Source organism: Cynocephalus volans, chromosome 14, assembly GCF_027409185.1.
Source record: "Cynocephalus volans isolate mCynVol1 chromosome 14, mCynVol1.pri, whole genome shotgun sequence".
NCBI lineage: Eukaryota > Metazoa > Chordata > Mammalia > Dermoptera > Cynocephalidae > Cynocephalus > Cynocephalus volans.
Window position 1 is genome coordinate 84,085,703 of NC_084473.1, and position 23,371 is coordinate 84,109,073.

Sequence of the window (23,371 nt, forward strand, 5' to 3'; positions counted from 1 at the left end):
GAAAGATGAACAGCAGGATGAAGCAGCAATTTAGGCCAAATTATGGCAAAGATGAAAGAGAGATCAGCAACTTGGAAGTGAGACATGCTATCTTATTTCCAAGTTTTAAATTATACCCTGTTATAAAGAGAGCGAGAGTTAATTTTCATTGAACTTATAAAAATAGCCACATTGTTATAATAATCACAAGAATACTTAAAGTTATTAAATTTGGGGGGATTAAATAGGGAGAAAACAAATATATTTACTTCTGTTTTAAATGACATTTACCAAACTGTTTTTAGTTATAGACAGCTTAAGAGAGAGAGAGAGTTTTCTTACATTTGGAAAATATTAGGAGAACCAATAGTGGTTTTTTTTTTTGTTGTTGTTCTTTTCGTGACCGGCACTCAGCCAGTGAGTGCACTGGCCAATCCTATATAGGATCCGAACCCGCGGCGGGAGCGTCGCCGCGCTCCCAGCGCCGCACTCTACGAAGTGCGCCACGGGCTTGGCCCACCAATAGTGTTTTACAGTAAGGAATTGTAAAGACCCATAATTCTTTTAAATTAATTTACCAATTAACTTTTGTTGTTTTGACCTTAGTGAACAATTTCACAAATTCATCAGTTTCTTCATTAGAATTTTGGAACTTTAGTTTAAAGCTGTGAACTCAAAGTTTGTTGGGAAACTGTACCTATCAGAGTTTTTTCATGAAATATTTGAAGACATAACATTTTAAAATTATAATTAAACCCAGATTATGACCAGTAGCATTTAAATCAAGACACAGATATTTAAGAACCTTACAAGATTTTGGAACACATATCCATAACACCTTCAGTACTTACAATGCTTTCCCATATAGTCTAATTTATTAAATAAGCCAATTAGTTTTGATACATTTTTATAAATCCTTTGGGAAATTCCAGGGCCCTTGGAATTCCTCAAAGTTAAAGTTAAAATGTTGAGCTTTTAGAATTTGGTTTTGGAAAGTTTTCTTAAATAACAAAAAGCTTAAAACATTTAAGATCACAATTATTACAAAAAGTAAAACCAAAGTGACAGAGGGCTTTAAAGACAGAGAGCACAAGAACATATCATGAAATAAGTTTTTAAAACCAGTTATCTAAGGGACAAAGAAAATCTTTTACAATTTTGTATTAAGAGCAATCAAGTGTTTTTTAAGAAAATCTGGTTGGTCCATCACAGGAGAGCAAATTCTAACCCTGTATTAGAATACTTCGAACATTAATTTTTAGAAAAACTCACACATACTTTGTTTTTAAATCCAGTTAATTTTTTACTGTAAAACCCTTTTAACAACTTATCTACATAAACCATTATCAAGACTTATTCAGATATTGTTTTTGTCCTATACTTCCTATTTTCTAAATAGCCAGTCATTTTACTATAGGACAAAAATACACTGTACCAGATGCTTTCTTACAAAAAATTATTTTTCTTTCTCTCTAGCCCCTCCAATCATAACCATATCCCCACATCCATGGCCCTCTTTAAATCACCTCCTTTTTACATACGTGTTTCTTTTTTTATCAATGTTAAATTGGCCTAATTTGTCTAAAGGTTTTTGTGGTGTGTGTGTATTTAGTTGTTTTGGTTTTGGTGGGGTTTACAACTTAAAAGCCTCTAGCAAAGACAAATGTAGTCCTGTTTGATTAGTAAACCCAGGCAACAATGTATGTTGATAAGAACATTTTTATACGTTCAGGTTAGTAAATAGGCATCCATTTATCAGAGCAAATTATACAAAGCCCAGTTTGAGTTTTAGCTATTTTTACCAAATACATATGTATGGTTTCCCATCCAAAATCTTGGTGTATTAGATCTATACCATTATCAGTTAATATTAACTAGGGCCTATGCGATATTTGGCCTAGATTTCTTTTCACTAGCCATTTCAGATCCCAGGTTTCCACGCGGCATTTAGAACCAAGTGGAATCCAGAGAGGCAGAGGACAGTGTTCCCTATCTATGTCTAAAATATATTGTTTCTCCCAGCATGGCCAGTAGGCAGAGCTGAGATAACAAGCAAACATATTGACCTAGAGACAAATTTAGGTAAAATGTTTGAATCAAATTTTGAAAATATATTTATCAAAACTTTAGAAGATTTAAGTCACATGAACTTGAAAAGTATACTTATTTATTTAATGAGCATGCATTAATTATAAGCCAATTTGTTACCTTGCACATAACACAATTAAACAAACAGACATGAACATATAGACATAACATACAGCTTACACATCCATATATGCAGACATAAACAACAAGAACAAACAAGGATCTTATAGGTTTTGTTCAAGATGTAATAAAAAGCTCAATAGTAAAATGGACAGTCAGGTTTAGGTTGTGTTATTTCCAAAAGACTTATTGGTGAGGTCTCACCCTGCCTTAAAGAAAGCAAGAGAACAGAATTACATTGTAAAGCAAAGTATGCAAGCCTTTTCAAGAAGAAGCTTCGAGTCTTGTGATGGAGAAGGCAGCCTTGCAGCTCCATATGAAAAAGCTCAAGACACCCAAGCTCCTGCCACAACAAGTGAGTGGCTACAGCACAGGGTTTTGGTTTTATGGGGGTGGGGGTAGAGAGGAAGGTGGCATCCTGTTCATTCTGCAATCGCTGCCTCCATGGCTCAAGCACCTGTGCTTTGGGAAGGTTCATGCTTCAAGGGAGGACCATGGGCTGATTCAGGTCCAGGAGCTGGAGACCTGTTTGGCCAACATAAGCAGGTGGACAGGTAAGCTGGGGCTGGGGTGGCCTAGGAGCAGGAGGGGGGAAGAGAAAGAGGTGTGCACCAGCAGATGGCAAGTCTGCTTATCTGAGCCTCAGTGTCCCTTTTTGCAAAGAGGGATGGAGTGTCCATTGTCAGCCACCCACAGTTGTCTTGAGAACAAGAATGTGAAGAACTCTATTTGAAAGTGGTTTGGATGATTGACCATCATCTAAGCATGAGGAATGATTAGCTAGGAAGGCATGGTCTGGGGTGAGGAGCCTGAATTAGGAGCTGTGGGTTGAGAGAGAGTTTTTTTGCAACTCCAGAAGCCAGAGGCCCTTATCATCCAATTACTTTCTCAGCTGAACCTCCACCCCTAGAACCTCCAGCAGGGACCAGTGAGGAAGAATGGTGGCTGCAAGGAGAGGCTGAGCAGCTGCAGAAGCAGCTGGAGAGCCTGATGGGTCAGCTCCAGGCTCAGGTAAAGGACAGTGAGGGTCTAAGCCACCTGAACTGGGAGCAGGAGGAGTGGCTGCTGGAGTTGGGGCAAGCTGCTGGGCTGAGGCAGGCAGCACAGGGAGGTGCTGGAGGGCACACAGTGCCACCATGACAACATCAGCTGCATGCTGCTTCAGGCCCATGAGCACCAGGAGCAGCTGGCTAAGTTGTAGGCTGGCTTCATCAGGCTGGTGTGCCACCTATCCTGCCAGCCTGCCCTCCACACTCACCCCCCTGGGCCTTTGTTTACCCACCGGTAAAATGGGGGTGGTGGAAACTTCACATGAAATGGTACCTGAAAAGGCACCCTGTGAGCCAGTGCCCTGTGCCCCCTTCCCTGTGCCATGGGTCTCCAGCTGCATCAGGTGGCTGTTGATTGCTTCTCTCCATCCATATCAATTAGAACATGGAGGTCACTAGTGCACTGCAGTCAGGGCAGCATGTGAAGATGAAGCTGGCTGAGAAGTTGGGCCAGAAAGGAATACAACCAAATGAAGAAGAAGAAGAAGGAGGAGGAGGAGGAGGAGGAGGAGGAGGAGAAGGAGGAGGAGAAGGAGAAGAAGAAAAGATAAAAACACCAAAAAGGAGAGGAAAATACCAAGATGAAGGAGAAAACACCCAAAAGATGAAAATGCCCCAAAGAAGAAAAAATGCTCATAAAAGAAAGAAAACACCCAACATAGGAAGAAAAAATGCAGAAGAAAAAAGCAACCCAAAATGGAAGAAAACCCCAAGCAGAAGAAAACACACAGAATAGGAAGAAAATGCCCCAGAGAAGATGAAAACACCCCCAAAAGGAAGTAAACACCCCCAAAAGGAAGTAAACACCCCAAAAATGAAGAAAACACCAGAAAGAAGTAGAAAACATCCACAACAAAAGAAAACACTCCCAAAAGGAAAGCCCCAACAAAAAGAAGAAAATCCCAATAAAAAGAAGAAACCACCCAGAAAAGAAGGAACCCCCCCAAGAAGTAAACCCTAACAAAGAGAAGAAACCACCTCAAAAGAAATCCCCCCAAAACAAAATCCTAACAAAAAGAAAACCCCATAAAAGAAGAAAAACCCAAAAGAAACAAAATCCTGATGAAAGAAGAAAACTCCAACAGAAAGAACAAAACCTTCCATGAAAAGAAGAAAACTTCCTAAAAGAGAAAAATATCCCCACATGAAAACAAGAAAAATCCCAAAAAGCCTCAAAAGAAGAAACCCCCCACAAAAGAAAACCCCAACAAAAAGAAGAAAACCCCCAGAAAAGAAAACTCCAACAGAAAGAAGAAAATCCCAAGAAGAAGAAAAGCCCAACAAAAAGAAAACACCCCAAAAGAATAAAACCAAAATGAAGAAAAGCAAAACTCCCCAAGAAGAAAACTCCAACAAAACAAAACCCTAACAAAAAGAAACCCCCCCAAAAGAACCATCCCCCCAAAGTAGAACCCCCCAGAAAAGAAAACTCCAATGAAAAGAAGAAAACCAAAAAGATGACCTCCAAAAAAACAAGAAAAAAAAAGAGAGAAAAATACAACCCCCTCCCCCCAAAAGGCAAACAAACAAACAAACAAAAAAACCCAGGAAAAATACAACAAAGAAGAAAAACGTAAAAAGTAATGCAGAGGAAAAAAGTAAACAACAAGAAAAAATAAGCAAAAAAATATAAGAAAAAACAAAAATTAAAAATAAAAAGAAAACAATCAAAACCTCCCCAAAAGCAAACAAACAAAACAAAACAAAAACAACAAAAAAATGAAAGCAGCAGGGTGCCCTTACTAGTAGTCCAGCCGCAGAGGCCCATAGGGGAAGACCAGTCCAATTGGTCCTTTGGGCAGGCTAGGCCAGGGGACCCTAGGGTCAGGTCAGGGCCGGGGTGCCTTTAGTGACAGGGCAGGCCACGGAAGAATTTAGGGCAGGCCAGTCAGGCCAGGAGTGCCCTTAGTGGCAGTTCAGGCCAGGCGAGGCCAGGGGTGTCTTAGAGGCAGGCCAGGCCGGGGTGGCTCTTAGCACCAAGACAGGCCAAGGGGCCCCTGGACAGGCCAGTCAAGGGGGCACTTAGTGGCAGGGGTGACCTTACGGCAGTGGTCCCCTAGGGGCAGACCAGTAAAGGGGGGCCACATGGCAGCCCAGGCCAGTGGGTTCCTTGGGCAGACCAGGCCAGCACTTAGCAGTAAGAGGCCCTTGGCAGCATGCCTGGCCAGGGCAGTCCTTAGTGGTGGCAAGGGCACAGGGGTCCTAGAAGCAGGCCAGATCATGGGGGCACTTAGTGGAAGGCAAGCCCAGGCAAGGGGGCCCTTAGCAGAAGAGCAGGCCTGGACAGAGATGGCCCATAGTACCAGGCCAGGAGGGCCCTGGAGACAGGCTGGGACAGGCCAGAGGGGTCCTTCCTTTGAGCCAGGCTTGGCCAGGTAGGCCCATAGTGCCAGTCCAGGCCAGGCCAGGCCTGCAGGATTCTAGGGATAGGCCAGGCCAGGCTAGGCCACAGGGGTCCTAGGATCAGGACAGGCCAGTCTAGAGGGTCCCTAGAGGTCAGTGGGGCCATAAGTGTAGGCCAGCCAGGTGGCCCCTTAGTGCCAGGTCAGGCCTAGGAAGCACTTAGGGCAAGCCTGGCAGGCCATGGGGGCCCCAGAGAGGCCATGCTGGGCCAAGGAAGCACTTGGGGCAGGCCTGGCAGGCCCTTAGTGGAAGGGGGCCTTTAGTGGCCATGGAGGCCCTTAGCATCAAGTATGCTAGGCTTTGGGGTGCCCTTAGTTTCAGACCAGGCTAGGGTGGTTCTGAGGCAGTGGGTCTCTGGTGCAGGCCTGCAACATCTGTCCTTGGTGGCAGTGGGGCCATTAGAAGAAGGTCTGGCTAGGGTATCCCTTATTGGCAGGCCAGGAAACACCAGAAGTGCCCTTAGTGGCAGGGCAGGTGATTCCAGGGGCTCTCTTAGAGGGAGAGCAGTCCAGGCCAAGGGAGCCCTTGGGGGGCCCTTTCTTTCTTTCTTTCTTTTCTTTCTTTCTTTCTTTCTTTCTTTCTTTCTTTCTTTCTTTCTTTCTTTCTTTCTTTCTTTCTTTCTTTCTTTCTTTCTTTCTTTCTTCCTTCCTTCCTTCCTTCCTTTCTTTCTCTTTCTTTCTTTCTTTCTTTCTTTCTTTCTTTCTTTCTTTCTTTCTTTCTTTCTTTCTTTCTTTCTTTCTTTCTTCCTTCCTTCCTTCCTTCCTTCCTTCCTTTCTTTCTCTTTCTTTCTTTCTTTCTTTCTTTCTTTCTTTCTTTCTTTCTTTCTTTCTTTCTTTCTTTCTTTCTTTCTTTCTTTCTCCTTCCCTTCCTTCCCTTTCTTCCCTCCCTTCATGCCTTCCCTCCGTTCTTGCTCTCCCTCCCTGCCTGCCCTCACTTCCTTCCTTCCTTTCCTTCCTTCCTTCTTTCTTTAGGAGTTCTTTCTTTTTTTTTTCTTTCTTGCTTTCCTTCCTTTCTTCTTTCTTTCCTTCCCTTTCTTTTTTTCTTTATTTTGGGTCTCTCTTTCTCTCTCTCTCTCTTCTTCTTTCCTTCTTTCTTTCTTTCTTGGGGGCCCTAGGGGACTCCAGGATTTGGGATCCCTTACTGGAAGTTCAGGCCAGGCCAGAACGAGGGGTTACTGAGAGGCAGGCCAATCCAAGCCAGGGAGACCTAGGGGGGCTCTTTCCTTCCTCCCCTCATTCCTTTCTTCCATCCCTCCTTCCTTCCCTGCCTTCCTGCCCTCCCTTCCTTTCCTTCCTCCCTTTCCTTTCTTCCTTTCCTCCTTTCCTTGTCTCCCTTTCTTCTCTCCCTTCCTACCCTCCCTCCCTCCCTCCCTCCCTCCCTCCCTCCCTCCCTCCCTCCCTCCCTTCCTTCCTTCCTTCCTTCCTTCCTTCCTTCCTTCCTTCTTTCTTTCCTTCTTCCTTTCTTTGTGGGCTCTTTCTTTCTTTCTTTCTTTCTTTCTTTCTTTCTTTCTTTCTTTCTTTCTTTCTTTCTTTCTTTCTTTCTTTCTTTCTTTCTTTCTTTCTTTCTTTCTTTCTTTCTTTCTTTCTTTTCTTCCTTCCTTGTAGAGGATGCATAAAGCATATGTACTTCACAGGGCCTGTTTTTCCAAAGCCTTGCAGTTTCAAATATTGACCTTACAAAAACCACAAAATTTCCCCCAGGCTATTGAGTCTCTGTTGTAAGATAAAGAGTTGTAACATAGCAAGGCTGCTGGCTCAAAGACAGACAGGTTACTGATTTATATGTAAAGATACTGGGAAATTGATTTAAGAAGGGATGTTTGCTAAGATCAAGCTTTTGTTGGTGGACCACTTAATTGCCTTAATGGAATGTAAATCTGACTTGTTTTTACTGAATGTTACCACCTTCTATTGTTAAACTTGTTAAAACTTTAATCTCACCTATGTCTCTTCCTGTAGCTTCCTGGGCTGGAGAAAAAATGCAGGAAGAGAACCCCAATTCAGAGTAAATTTTCCAAATGGAAGGAATGCCTCCCACTTGAGAGTTCTGGGAAGTTAACCACTTTGGGGCTTCTCACTGTTCATAAGAGATGGGCTTTGAGTAATCCTTTGTGGCTCTGTCACCCAGGGTAAAAGGGGTGACAAATCCATGGGGGCAAAGCAACACTTCCTTCCTTCCTTCCTTCCTTCCTTCCTTCTTCCTTCCTTCCTTCCTTCCTTCCTTCCTTCCTTCCTTCCTTCCTTCCTTCCTTCCTTCCTTCCTTCCTTCCTTCCTTCCTCCTTCTTTCTTTCATTCCTTTATTCCTTCATTCCTTCCTTCCCTTTCTTTCTTTCTTTGGGGTCTCTCTCTCTCTCTCTCCTTCTTTTCTCCTTATTTCTTTCTTTCCTTCTTTCTTCTAGCCCACCTACGTCCCTCCTGACCTGCCCTGCCACTAAAAGCATTCCTGTCCTGGACTCCCATTGGGCCCCCAAGAAAGAAAGAAATACCCCCCCAGGGGTCCCCTAGCATGGCCTGCCTCTAAGAGGAACCCTGGACTGGCCAGGCCTGTCCTGCCACTAACAGTGCTTCTGGACTTTCCTGGCCTGCTACTAATGGTGCCCTGGGCAGGCCTGCCATTAAAGGCCCCACTGGACCTGACCAGGTTTACAGAAGAGACCCACTGGCTGCACCTGTCTCAGGGCTGCGCTGGCCTGGCCTGCCTCTAAGAAACCCCCATGGGGTGTTCAGGCCATGGTGGCTGCAGCACTAAGCAGGCCAAGGGGGCTGTGGTCCAGGCCATTCAAAGAGGGCCCTCAGAGGCAGGGCAAGCCAGGACAGGTGATCTCTTAGAGACAGGGCAGGGGGGCTCTCAGCACAAAGACAGGCCAAGGGTGCCCAGGGACAGGCAAGTCAGGGGAGCACTTAGTGACATGTGTGTCCTTAGTGGCAGGGTGGCCCTTATGGCTGTGGCCCACTAGTGGCAGAGAAGTAAAGGAGGGCCCTATGGCAGGACAACCAGTGGGTTCCTTGGGCAGGCCAGTCCAGGCTGGTCCTGAGCAGAAAGAGGCTCTTGGCATCATGCCTAGCCAGGGCAGCCCTTAATGGTAGGCAAGGGCACGGGGGCTCTAGGGGCAGGACAGGCCATAGGTTCCCTTGGTGGAAGGGAAGCCAAGGCAGGGGTCCCCTTAGCAGCAGTCCAGGCCAGGACAAAGGTGGCCCATAGTGCCAGGCCAGCTAAGGCCAGCAGGACCCCAGGGAAATAGGGTCTTGGGGATCCTTGGCTCTGAGTCAGGCTGGGCCAGTCAAGAAGAGTCCTAGGTCCAGACCAGGCCAGGCTAGGGGAGCCCTAGTGGCAGACCAGTCAGAGCCAGGGCTTCCTAAGGAGCAGGCCAGGTCAAGCTGGGAGGTACTTGTGGTAGGCCTGCCTGGCCAGGGGAGCCCTAGTGGCAGGCCAGGCTATGCCTGGGGGCTTAGGAGCAGACCAGGTCACTCTAGGGGGTCCATAGAGGCAGACCAGGCCAGGGGTCACTAGAGGCAGGCCAGCCAGGGGACCCCTTAGTGCCAGGCCAGGCCAAGGGGGCTCTTGGGGCAGGCCTGGCAGGCCCTTAGCAAAATGGGGACTGTTAGTGGCAGGGGTCCCTGAATAGTAGGCCTAGCCCTGGATGCTCTTAGTGCCAAATATCCGGTTATAGCCACACAAAACAGACTAAAACCGAAAATTGGTACCAGGAATGGGGTGTTGCTTATAACAGACACTTGAAAATGTGGAAATGACTTTTTAACTGGGTGTTGAGGAGAGTTTGGAGGAGTTTGGAGGACTCGGAGAAGACAAAAAGATGTGGGAAAGTTTGGAATGTCTTAGAGACCAGTTAAATGGTGGTGAGCAGAATGCTTATGGAAATATCAACTGTAAAGACCATTTGAAGGAGGTCTCAGATAAAAATAAGGAGTTTATTGGAAACTGGGGCAAAGATCACTCTTGCTGTGAACTGGCAAAGAACTTGGCTGCATTGTGTCAATGCCCTAAGATTTTGTGAAAGGTGGAAATTAAGAGTTTTGAACCAGGGCCGGCCCTGTGGCGCACTCGGGAGAGTGCGGCGCTTGGGAGCGCAGCGGCGCTCCTGCCACGGGTTCGGATCCTATATAGGAATGGCCGGTGCACTCACTGGCTGAGCGCGGTGCGGGCGACACCAAGCTGAGGGTTGCGATCCCCTTACCGATCACAAGAAGACAAAAAAAAAAAAAAAAAAAGGAGTTTTGAACCAGAGTATTTGGTGGAAGATATTTCTAAGCAGTAAAGTATTAAGGATGCTGTATGGCTACTTGTAAGAGTCTACTCTGAGTTATGGTGCCAAAGGCATGACATAAAGCCAGAATTGAAAAGGGGAGCAGAGTGTAAAGATTTGGAAAATTTGCAGCCTGGCCATCTGGTAGAGAAGCAGAGTGCTTTTTCAGAAGGAAAATTCAATGGTACTAAGAAGATTAACACCAAAGAATGGGATTACCAAGAGAAGGAGACAAAAGGCCCTCAAGGCATTGCAGAAGCCTCTGGGGCCAACTCTTCCATTTCAGGCCCAAAGATCTAGGGACACAAAATGGTCTTGGTGAACTGGCTTGAGGAGCCCTCCACAGGCTCACTGCTCAGGGCTACCTTAGGAAACTGCTTCTAGCACCAGCACCACAGATGCTTTGGCTGCTTCAGCTGTGGCTACAATTTACCCCAGGTATGGCTGGACCTGCAGTTTTGGAAAATACAAGCCAGAAGCCTTGGCAGAGTCCATGTGGTGCTAAGTCTTCAGGCTCACAGAATGTCAGAGCTCAGAAGGCTTGGGAGTCTCCACTCAGATTTCAAAGGATACATGGAAAAGTCTGTGGGCCCAGGTAGATATCTGTCAGAGGGGCAGAGTCACCACAGACAGCCTTCACTAAAGCAATGCCAAGTGGAAACATGGGGTTGGAATTGCAACAGAGAAACCTCATCAGCACCATGTCTACTGGAGCCATGAGAGCACGACCATCATGGAGACCCCAGACCTGTGGAGCTACAGAGTGTAACAATAGCCTGGGAGAGCTGAAGTGTGGCCTGAGACCAGGAAAGCCACAGAAATAGATCTGCCTGAGGACTTGGGGACTCAACCCCCATACCAGCACAGAGAGGACATGGAACATGGAGTTAAGGTGCATGATTCACCATCTTTGAGATTTAATGCCTGCCCTGCTGGATTTCAGACTTGCTTAGGACTTGATACTCCTTTCCTTTGGCCCATTTCTCCCCTTTGAAATGGGAATATGTACCCTATGTTTGTCCCACCACTGTATCTTGGAAGTAGATAAATTGTATTGATTTCACAGATGGGACTTTGAACTTTGGACTCTCAAGATGAAACAAGTTAAGACTGAGGGGATGAAATGAATATATTTGCATGTGAAAATGACATGAGTTATGGGGGGCCCAAGTGGATCATGACACAGTGAATGGATTAAAAATGATGGTCAGGTGTGTGGTTCTGAGGGCTTTAGAAAAAGAGCACATGAGAGTCTCTCTCTCCTCTCTCTGTTTCCACCATCTTGCAATGTGAGACCACCTCACTGTTGCCACCACCAGATGGACTTTGTACTTTCTAGCCTCAGAAACTGTAAGCAATAAATTTCATTTTTCTTTATAAATTACCCAGTCCCAAGTATTCTGTTATAGCAACACAAAACAGATGAAAACAGGGGCCCTGTGGCAGGTCAGGACAGTGGGTCTCTTGTGTATGCCTTTCCAGGCCAGCCCTTAGTGGCAGTGGGGCCCTTAGCAGCAGGTCTGCCCAGCACAGCCCTTAGTGGCAGGCCAAGAAAGGCTAGGGGTGCTCTTAGTGGCAGGGCAGGCCAGGCCAGGGGGTCTCTTAGAGACAGGTCAAGCCAGGGGGGCCCTTAGCACCAATCAGGCCAAAGGGGCCCTGGGGCAGGCAATTTGAGGGGGGCCTTTAGTGGCAGACCAGTCATGGTGGGGTGGCTTAGCAATATTTTATCATTTATACTTGGCCAGAAAATTTTCTTTTTTATTAAACTATCAAACTAATTGATAAAATGTGTATTTTAATAATTATCCTTATTTTTGTAGTTTCTTCAGAATCTACATTTATGTTTTTTTCCACTCCCACATTTGTGTATTTTTACTTGAGTCAAATTTATTTCATTGAAATAAACACTGAAAGTGAATACACAGTTTCTGTAGGGTTTTTGTTATTCAAATAAACAGCTTTCAGATTTATTAGTCTGCCAATTCTGTCATTTTCCCCTCTCCTGATAATATGATTTCATGTTTTTGTGTTTAGTACCTCCATTCTCCTGTGAATCTTAGGTTATTATTTCTTTACCTTCTTCTAATGAATAAGTAGTTTTAGGATATTTTGATATTTATTATTTAATAATGACATGTAAGGGTGTGAATTTGCTTTAGAAAAGAAATTTGGGGCTGGCCCCATGGCTCACTTGGGAGAGTGTGGCACTGGTAGCGCCGAGGCCACGGGTTCGGATCCTATATAGTGATGGCCAGTGCACTCACTGGCTGAGTGTGGTGCAGACCACACCATGCCGAGGGTTGTGATCCCCTTACTGGTCAGAAGAAAAAAAAAAAGAAATTTGACATTATCTGCTTCATTTTAGTAATTTAACTATGATGGACTTTAGTATGATTTTCTCCTCTTTTCTGTTTTATACCCAGTTGGGGTTTGCCGATCTAATTGGTGTTCTTTAATCTGTGGATTGATGTATTATACCCATTTTGGAAGTCCTCAGCCATTACACCTTCAGTGATGGCTTCTGCCCACTTCTCTCTCCCCTCTCTGTCCCCCTCTGAGACCATACCCATATACAGTTGTAATGAGGCTCACCCATCTCTTCTTCTTCTGTCTTCTTCAGGGAAGGCCCTTCAGGGATTTGGATGGAAATTCTAGTAGGTCACTGCTCAAACATGAAAGACTGTGGCAAGTCATTTTGTGACCTTTGGAGGTTTCAGTTTGCTGCTTTAGCACCCACGCCCTGCAGCTTTCAAATGTGGCAAAAATCTTGAGGGACCAATCAGCAGGCCCTGTCTTTCTGGAGAAACATTATCTCCCAAGCACTATGAGGTTCAAGCAGATTTTACTCTGACTTTTAGGAACCGTTGGCCTGGCTCCTCTATCTTCCATGTTCATCCTCAGTACACAGAGAATGTCCTGTGGAAAACACCAACTGTGTTTGTGCTTCTCGAGTTGTGTGATCTCTCACACGAGCACCAGTCCTGAGTGACCAACCAATACCTCTTTGGTTTCTCTGTCCCCTGTGTGGGCCAAGCGTGATCATCAGTCCCTGTTGAGAATTAATAAAAACTCTTCCCTAGAAGTCTTCCTCTCTGAAATTCCAAATTATGTAATTATTGTTTCCACAACTCTAATATGCCCTCTGTTTTACAGAATGATACATGCTTTGCTTTTTTGTTCAATTAGATATTAGACCTGAAGCTCTTTTCATTATGAAGGGGTGACTTCCTTAATTTTTATAAAAGTTAATAATACATGTTTACGTAACTGGTTATCTCTAAACAGACACAGGCTGATTCTCAATGTTTTGCTACCCAAACCTGCACAAATGAATATAGAGATAAATTTAAATGGACCCAGTACAAAAGGCTTGAGAACTTTCAAAACTGGGGAGGTAGTCAGATAATAAGGTAAAATATTTTTAAATTGTACATTTTTTCACATGTAAATAGTTCTCTAAAATTTTTTAGTGAGGTACATCATACTTAGAAAAGACTACATAGAATGTTTTAAGTTTAAACATTAATGTCATATAAACTCTGCAGGCTGGACACACACTAATGAATAGACTGGGGAGGTATTAGGCTCCCGTGGTGCTATTGTGGTGGGCCTAGGCCTGAGGGTGCTGTGCCAGTGGGTGCAGTTGGTGGGGGCTGGGCTGTGGGTGCAGTTGGGTTTGGGCTGGGCCTGTGAATGTACTTTTGTGGGGGATGGGCCCTGGGTACAGTTGGCAAAGGGCTAGGCCTAAGGAGGCTGTGCCCAGGGGTGCATTTACAGGAGGCGGGCTGGGCCCATAGATGCAGTTATGGGGCTTTGGGCCTGTGGGTGTAGTTGAGCGGGATCTGGGCCTGGGGTGCTGTTGGCTGGGGGTTGGGCCTGTGGGTACAGTTTGGTGGGTCTGGGTCTGTGGGTATACATGGCTGGGGGCTCAGGCCGTGGTTTACTTGGGGGAGGGGCTGGGCCCTTGGGTTCACTTTTGTTTGGACCTGGCAAGTGGGTGCAGTTTTGTGGGGGTTAGACTGGTGGGTGCAGTTGGTTGAGGGCTGGGCCTGTTGATGCAGTTGGTGGATGCTTGTTCCATGGGTGCAATTTGGTGGGGGATTGTCCCATGGGTGCAGTTGGTGGGGCTTGGGCCGTGGGGGCAGTTAGGTGTGGGATGGGCCCGTAGGTGCACATTGTTGGGGGTGGGCCCATTGGTGCAATTGGGTGGGGGCTGGACACATGCACCTTTGCATTGGGACTAGGCCGATTGGCACACCTTTCTGGGGACATGGCCCTTGGGTAGAGTTCAGGGGGCTGGGCCCGTTTGTACACTTTGTTAGGGCTGGGCTGGTGGGTGCACTTTGGTGGGTCTGGGCCTGTTGTTGAACTTAGGTGTGGCCTGGGCCTGTGGGTGCAGTCGGGAGTGAGCAGGGCCTTTGGGTGCACTTTGGTGGGGGCTGTACCCGTGGCTGCAGTTGGTGGGGTCTGGACCTGTGCATGCAGTTGGGTGGGGGTTGGGCCCTTGGTTGCAGTTGGTGGGCTTGGGACCATGGGGGCAGGTGGGTGGGGGCTGGGCTTGTGTGCACAGTGGGGGTGGGGCTGCGTTTGTGGTTGCACTTTCAGAGGTATGGGTCTGTGGGTGAAGTTGGGTAGGGCTGGGCCTGTGGGTGCACTTTTCTGAGGGCTGGGCCTGTGGGTGCAGTTGAGGGTGGTTGGGATGGTGGTAGTGCTTCGTTGGAGGATGGGCCTGTGGTAGTGCTTTGGGGGGGGCAGGACCCATAGGTGCAGTTGAAGGGGGGCTGGGCCCATGGGTGCCGTCGGGTGTGGGCTCAGCCTGTGGGTTGCCTTTGGTGGGGTCTGGGCCAGTGGGTCAAATTGGCAAAGGTCTTGGCCTGAGGAGGCTGTGTCCCTGTGTTCAGTTGGGGGGGGGGCTTGTCCAGTGGGTGCAGTCATGGTGGGTTGGGCCCATGGGTTCAATTGAGTGGAGGCTGGGCCTGTGGTTGCAGTTGGGTGGGGCCTGGGCATGTGGGTGCAGTTCTGGGGGTCTGGGCCCATGGGCATAATTTGGGGATGCCAGGCCTGCATGCTCCAGTTGGGGGCTCCGGGATTGGGCACAGTTGGGTGGAGCCTGGACCCATGGGTGCAGGTGCTGAGGGCTGGCCTTGTGAGTACACTTAGGTGGGTGCTGGATCCGTGGATGTACTTTGGGGAGGGTTGGGCCTGTGGTGGTACTTTGGGGCGGCTAGGCCTCTTGGGTTTCTATGGTGGGTGCTAGGCCCATTGGTGCTGTTGTGGTGGAACTAGGGCCGAGGGAGCTGTGCCCATGGTTGCGATTGGTGGGGGGCTGGGCCCGTGAGTGCAGTTGGGTGTGGACTTGGCCTGTGGATGCACTTTGGTGGGGGCTGGGCCCATGGGTGCAGTTGGGGAAGGGCTGGGTCCGAGGGGACTCTGCCCGGGGGTGCACATTGGTGGCACTGGGCCTCTGGATGTACTTGGCTAGGGGGTAGGCCCGTAGGTTACTTGAGGGGGGTGGATCATTTGGTACACTTTTGTCGGGGCCTGGTAAGTGTGTGCACTTAAGTGGAGGCTGGACCCATGGGTGCAGTTGGTTTGCGGCTGGCCCCGTGGGTGCTGTTAAGTGGGTGCTGGGTCTATGGGTGTACTTTGGGGAGGACTGCGTTCATGGGGGTACACTGGCAGGGGCTGGGCCCATCAAAAATACCAATAACATTCTTCACAGAAATAGAAAAAGCAATCTTAACATTTATATGGAACAACAAAAGACCGTGAATAGCCAAAGAAATCCTGAGGGAAAAAATAAAACCGGAGGCATAACACTACCTGACATCAAATTATACTACAATGCTATAGTAACCAGAACAACATGATACTGGAAAAACAGACACAAGGACCAATGGAATGGAATAGAGAACCCAAAAATAAATCCACAAACTTAGACCTAACTGATCTTTGACAAAGGCAGCAAGAACATATGCTGGTGAAGAGACTGCCTCTTCAATAAATGGTGCTGGGAGAACTGGACATCCATATGTAGAAGAATGAAACTAGACCCATACTTCTCACTATATACCAAAATCAACTCAAAATGGATTGAAGACTTAAATATAAGACCTGAAGCTATAAAACTCCTAAAAAAAAAAAAATAGAGAAAACACTCTAGGAAGTAGGACTGGCGAATACTTTATGAATAAGACCCCAAAAGTATAGGCAACAAAAGAAAAAAATAAACAAATGGGATTATATCAAACTAAAAAGCTCCTGCACAGCAAAGGGAACTGTTAACAGAGAGAAAAGACAACCTACAGAGTGTAAGAAAATATCTGCAAACTATGTATCCAACAAAGTATTTAAAGTCAGAATATACAAGGAACTTAAACAACTTTACCGTACAGAATGGGCAAGGAGCTGAATAGGCATTTCTCAATGCAACTGGCCAACAGACCCAGGAAAGATGCTCAACATCACTCAACATCAGGATTTTGATGCAAATCGAAGCCACATTGAGATATCATCTTGCTCCAGTTAGACTGGCCATTATCAAAAGGACAGAAAATAACAAATGCTGGGAAGAATGGCAGGAAAGGGGGACTCTTCTACACTGTTGGTGGCACTGTAAATTGGTGTAGCCATTATGCAAAATGGTATGGAACTTCCTTAAAGAACCATAGATAGAACTGCCACATCATCCAGTAATCCCAGTGCTGGGTACACACCCAAAGGAATGGGAATCATCATGTTGAAGGGATACCTGCACTCCATGTTTATTACAGCTCTGTTTACAATAGCCAAGAGTTGCAACCAAGCTAAATGGTCCATCGTTGGACAACTGAATAAGGAAAATGTGGTATATATACACAATGGAATACTACTCTGCCGTAAAAAGAATAAAATTCTGCCATTTGCAGCGACATGGATGAACTTGGAGAAAATTATGTTAAGTGAAATAAGCCAGGCACAGAAAGAGAAATACTGCATGTCCTCATTCATCAGTGGGAGCTGAGAGAGAGAGAGAGAGAGAGAGAGAGAGAGAGAGAGAGAGAGAGAGAGAGAGAGAGAGAGAGAGAAACAATCACAGTAACACATTGAACTTTCAAGAGAAGAGAACAGAACTGAGGTTAAGAGATGAGAAAGGAGAAGGAGGGAGGGTAAAGGAGGAATTGGAAAAAGGCCATGAAAAACAATTACATCATATAATGTTGAATATACTAAGTATCCTTATTTGAGCATCACATACTGCACACAGGTATTGATATTCAACTCTGTACCCCACAGATATATACAACCAACCATGTTTCAATAAAAGAAAAAACACATCACTACCACCCTGACATTTTCAAATAACTTCACATTGACTCTTTAAGCAGGAGAAATAGAGACCCATTCCCTATCCAGAAAAAAAAAGGCACAGGGGAGGAGAATGATGGGGATCACAGCTCATCCTTCAGGTTTCTCATTACATCATTTCCTTATCTATTAAATGTAGACACCCCCCACCCCTCCCCCCAGGCCACTCCCTGTCCTACCACCTGCTTTCTCCTCTTGTGGAATCCACCACAGTCTATAAGTATCTTGTTTGCTTATGCATTTCATTAATATATTGTCTGTCCCTACTGGAATGCAGGATCTAGGGGGACAAATCTGGTCTATCTTGTCTGCTGGTCTGTCGGTATAGTCTAGTATGATACCTGATGGGTCCACAGAATAATATGAATTTAGCAAATGTAGTAATGCACCTTGTTGTGGAGATAAAAAGAGCATGCAATCTTACTGAACATTCTCCTTAGCTCTGTTTACTGCGCCAAGGGATTGCAAGGCCTTTCCCTTGTTTCATGAGTACTAACATGAAGGAAAGGAGAAGGGGAATGGAAATGGGATGGTGAAACTCCATTCGGGCACTGACTTTGCACACGGGAAACTTAATCAGACACCACGCATCCTGACAAAAGCTGCCCTTCTCTTCTCCCTAGCTGCCTTCATGTCCATGTTGGACATGCCCAGTCAGGGCTTGGAAAGGCTCTGGTCAATCAGAGTCAGCCCCGCATGCCTCCCTTGGGTGCACCCTTGTTGTTTGCCATTAGGCATGTGGAGAGGCTGACAAGTCTGGAAGATTTCTCTTGTACAGTCTGACAGGCTAGTGTGGGTGGCAGTTTTTGATGGCTAGGGGCCTGATTATGTCGTTCACTCTTTGACATTTCCTCAACTCTGCTTCTCTGCCAACACACGCATGTTGACAATGTCTTCCAGCAGATGCCCCTGAGAAGCTGGGGTTTGCTGATGCCAGCACCTGCTTCTGTGGGCTCCGAGGGCATGGCATAGCCCTGCCTGGGCTCAGTGGGCACGTGGGCATGAGCCCTTGAACACAGCCAGACTTAGGATCCATTGTGAGGGCCGGCAGGCCTGGGGCAGCCTGAGTTTTCTGGGATCTGTTCTAAGACCATCAGCACTCAGCAAATACAATGGAGCCCCCTGAAAGTGGGGGCACATTCCAAGACCCCCAGTGGAGACCTGAAACCTTGGATAGTACCAAAACCTACATATACTATGCATGAATTTCTTTTTCTTTCTTCTCAATTTCATAGATAGGAGATTTGTTCTTACCCTAGACTTAGCAACCTCAGCATATGATATTTCTTCTTTCCTTATTAAGTCAAGAAATTTTACCTTTTTACTTCAAGGAAACACCCTATGTCTTCTCTTTGGCATATCCAAATTGCCAGCATTACAACTCTTGCTTTTGGGGGTCAAAATTAAGTCAAATAACAGTTACTGGAACACAAGCACTGTGGTACTACAACAGCTGATATGATAACTGAGAAGCCTACCAAGTGACTAATGGTGGGTAGCATGTGCAGCGTGGATCCACTGTACAAAGGGACAATTCACATCCCAGACGCTACTCAGAATGGTGTCTCAATCAAAAATTCATTGTTTCTTTCCAGAATTTTCCATTTTATATTTTTATACTACAGTTGACCACGAAAAGCAAAACTGCAGGAAAAGGGGAACTACTGTATGAAGGAAGTCCAGCTACACATTCGTTTATTCACCCATCCATCCATCCATTAGTTACTTACTGAGTGCCCACTGTATGCCCAATGCTGAACCAGGCGCTAGTTCTATGATGGTGACCCAAAACTCCCTGCCCCTGTGGCAATAGCTGGTCAGGGAAACAGCAAACGCACACTTCCAGATATTCTGGAAACTGTGAATAATTCTAGAAGTGGAAAGAACTGGACATTATGTGACATAATAAGGAGAAACTACTTTTAGCAGGGAGGAGGTCATAGGAGGTCCATCAGATGGAATGTTCTTACAGCTGAACCTGAAGGAGAGAAGGATCCAGATGCCTGGAAAGCACGAATCGGGGTGTTTAAGGCAGAGAGGGCCACAGTATAAAGGTTCTGAGATAGAAAAGCACCCATTCAGGGAGCTAACAGCAGGTCCCTGCAGCAGCATGTTCACAGAAAGGAACTTGGACCATGAGGACCAAGTGCCAGCACCTCCCAGTCATGGACGTCTCATTTTCTGACACTCATAGCACAATGTCAGGGACAAATAATCCTAAATGCACATAACCATGGACCATGAGTTGAGCTATGTAGGAGGTACATAGAATCGTACTTCATTTTTCTCTGAAGAGTATTAATGAAGTACTCTCCCATTTCAGGGTTTTAGATTGCTGAGAGGGACTGGATGGATGGGTCTGTGATCATGTTTACTCATGATACTCCCTGAGATTCTGCAGGCTGCTTCAGACATACAGGGAAGAGAGTCCTCACAAACACCTCTCTGAGAATCTGCAGATGCACAGGAAGGGCACAGAGCAGACTCAGAGTCTCAGAATTCATACATTTTTTACCTAACTCATCAACTTTATCCTACCTCATCCATCAGAGGAATAACAGGTAAATGGAACATGTGAACTTTGATGAGATCCCGATGTGTCAAATACTAGGACAATGCTGGGATCTGGACAAAGTGGACTTGATTTAGTTTCAATTCACACATCACCAGCTGAGACTCAGACACATGTACAGTGTATGAGTTGTTCTTTGTGCATGAGCAATCCTGACCTTTCTTCACATGGAGGAGGAAAAGGACAACTTCACATGGGTATGAGACACCTGTGTATTCTGTTCTTGCTCTTCAAGTCTCATATTTAATAGCTCTTTATATTTTTTGTACTGAAAAAGGAAATTCAGGATATGGAAACAGGATCAGCATGTGCTATCAATTTTCTTTAAAATAGTGGGATAAACACTGCTTTAAATATTACAAGGCTCTATAAAAACACACACAAGTTGTATGATGAATGTGGGGAAAATAGAACAGTTTGGTCGGGATCCCTTGACTCAGGTCTGGTTGGGGGTGGCGCAGCACATTTCTTTGTAAACAAGTTGTGTGTGGGTGGAGTTAGTGCACATGTGCACCCATGTAATTTTTTTGTTTGCTGCTATTGTGTGTTCTTCAGTTTGTAAAGCAGAGCTTGCTGGCAGAGCTCGCTTCTAAAAATAGAGCATGTTTACTCTGCTGGCAGCTGCTCAGTTTTTCCAGTGGACTTTTCCAGTAGCAGTTGAGCTTCTGAGGTTCTCTTTGGACTGCCTAGGTATTAGATATGTGTGTACTGAATAAAGACTATTCCTTTCTTAACCAAGGCCCTATGGAACTTTTGCCTGTTACCTAGCTCATAGACCTGTGTGTGAAGGGTTTGTGAATGGGCTCGAGGGTCTGTGAGCTCCAGACCCAGCCCTAGCTTTATAATGAACAAGAAAGTTCATAAAAAATTATTCTCCAGAAATACTAAAATTAGTGGTGTTTAAGGCAATAAAACTCCACTTGTATGTGAATGTTGCACAAGAAGTATGGATTGGAGGGAGTTTGGGGAAGCCTATTTGCAGATCCTTTCCTATTGATAGAGTGGCTTTTGAGTACAGTTGGAATTGAGTGACGTGTGCAATTTGGAATCCTCCTTCATGACACTTGAGCAATATCTCTTTTTCCTGGTTTTGCCACTGTCTGACAGGGCTTACTTTCTGATTTTCCCTATTGGCTGCTTCTCTTCTCACAAACCCTAAATGTGGAGAGCCTCTGGACTCCAAAAGTGAGCCCCTTCTCTCTTGTAATGGGAGCTGTTGAATTCCCTGCTGACGTAACATCTATGTACTGCTGAACGCCTGCCTGCATATGTCTCCTTTCCCAAGAGCCCCAACCCACTCACCTGCAAAATCTCCACTCACTGCATGTTTACTGGCACCTCAAACTGGAAGTGAACAGCAATAACAAGTCTTCTTGTTTTGTCTTCACATGTTCTTGTCCCACAGTCCATGGTACAACAGTGAATCACAATCTACTGAATCTCTTAAGGCCAAAACTTTGTGGTCACTCTTTATCCTTCTCTTTTTTCCCCCTTCCGCTTCAAATTGTCTAGTCGACCTTGCCTCCCAAGCATGGTGACCATCCACTTACACCATCAATTGTACACACTGCCCTGTGTCTAGTCTAAGCCAGGATTCACTATGTGTCTTCCCTGTTCCCCACAGCCCAACTAAAGTGATGCCTACTTTAAAAATATCCATTATCTACCACTGCATCTAGACAAACATTTTTTCTCCAACTATAAAATTAAGGCATTCTTTATTCCACAACTGCCATGTTTCATGATTTCTAAGACCCTGAGAAAATACGGCCCTGGCCTTTGACCTTTCTGCCTTTCTCTTCCACCTTATCCCCTGATTGATTTGCTCTCATCACATTGGCCTTCTCTACTCTTCGCATGTTCCCACGGTTCATTCCGAGATCCTTTGCATGTATAATTTGTTATTTTTTAATTTTTTTCAATGCATACACTTTCTAAAATGAAATGTGTAAGATAACTTTTAAAAAAATGAAACATAATACATTATACACACTTGTGGGATACAAATTTGAGTATCAGTTGTTGTGTACAATCTGTGTTGGTCACTGCAGGATAGTTAGCTTATTTTTCAATCATTCATTGTGTCCGTTAAACAATTTCTCATTAATTTCTCACTCAGCCCCCCTGCACACTCCTCCCTCTTTCCACTTTTAGTAACCACAGTTATGTTACTTCCTCCTTCTCAGTGTTCAAGGCATTGTTGTGATAGTGGTTTCTTTCTTTCATTATTGTTTTATTTATTTATTTTTAATTTTCAGCAACTCTGGAATCAGAAATAAATAGAATAGAAAGTAGAATAAAGAAATAAATAAAGGCTGTAATTTTGACTCTAGCTCTCTGTCTTAAAAAAAAAAAAATCCTGCGTGGGATATCTAGAGTGGTTTTTCCTTTACCATGTGAATCCCAGCTGGTGCCTGAACACAGACTCCTCAGGTGTGTAACTCATACTTTATGGAATCAGGAGAGGCGTTATGTCTGTGGTGCTGGCTCAGAGGAGGAGGAGGAGGTTTAGGGTGCAGACTAGTGTCCCTTGTCCCTTCTACCAAAACTTAAGTAACCTTCAAGGAGTGTCTGCTTCTAACGAACTTTTTCAGTAGATGGAGGCAGTGAGTGGAGAAGCTGGGGCAGCCCATTGTCACACTTCTGCTTTCCTGGGTGGTTTATGTTATGAGATGTAACACTGTGGGAGGGTAACTGTTATCCTGTCCACAGAAATAAGTTGCAAAATCTTCAGGCTCCAGACTGCTGATGGTAAGAGTGAAATCTGTCCCCGATTGACTGCCACTGAACCGTGAGGGGACCCCAGTGTACAAATAGGTTGCATCATTGATCAAGAGCTTATGAGCCTTCCCTGGTTTGTGCTGATACCAGTTTAAATCATCGCTAATGTCCTCACTTGCATGGCAAGTGATGGTGACTTTGTCTCCTTCTGATGCAGACAGGTAGGATGGAGACTGGGTTATCTGGACGTCACATCTAGAATCTGAGATTAGACACATAAAAACAAATATTCATATGATTAATCACATTATAGGAGGACACCACTAAAGGGCCAGGTGGTGCTGAGCACACTGGCTGAGTAAATTCCTAGTGCTGTGTTTCCTTACCTGGGAGCCAGAGCAGCAGGAGCCCCAGGATCTGAGTGAGGGCCCTCATGTCCATGCTGTGTCCTGACTGGGACTGACTCCTGCACAGGGTGTGACCAGCCTATGAATAAGTCTCCAGAGCATTGGGTTGTACCTAGGGAACATGCAAATCACAGGGGCTGGAGCAGGGCTGGGCACAGCTGAAGTGCTGACTCCTCTCAGTAACTCAGCACAGGTGCAGTGTCCCCATGTGTTCCAGGCCTGACCAGGACAGCATAGAGTTGCCTGCAGAGATTGTGTTTCTGCGTAGGCATGGGCCATTTTTTTACAAAAAAAAAAATTTCGTGTCAATTGTTAAAATGTGAAATTGGCTTGAGGACCAGATGGCATAATGTATTTCATAGGTGCATTGGTATGATTTAGATATGAGAATATCCTTGTTCTTGGGGCATACCTACAAAA

The 23,371-nt window shown here is 45.6% G+C and overlaps 1 gene segment (V, D, J or C); it reads right to left on the bottom strand.

The window, feature by feature from the left end:
• Positions 1–22,483: 22,483 nt before the first annotated feature.
• Positions 22,484–22,985, bottom strand: LOC134362595 (immunoglobulin kappa variable 1D-13-like). The segment is given in 2 exon segments: positions 22,484–22,806; positions 22,931–22,985. Coding segments are annotated over 2 exon segments (378 nt in total).
• Positions 22,986–23,371: the final 386 nt, after the last annotated feature.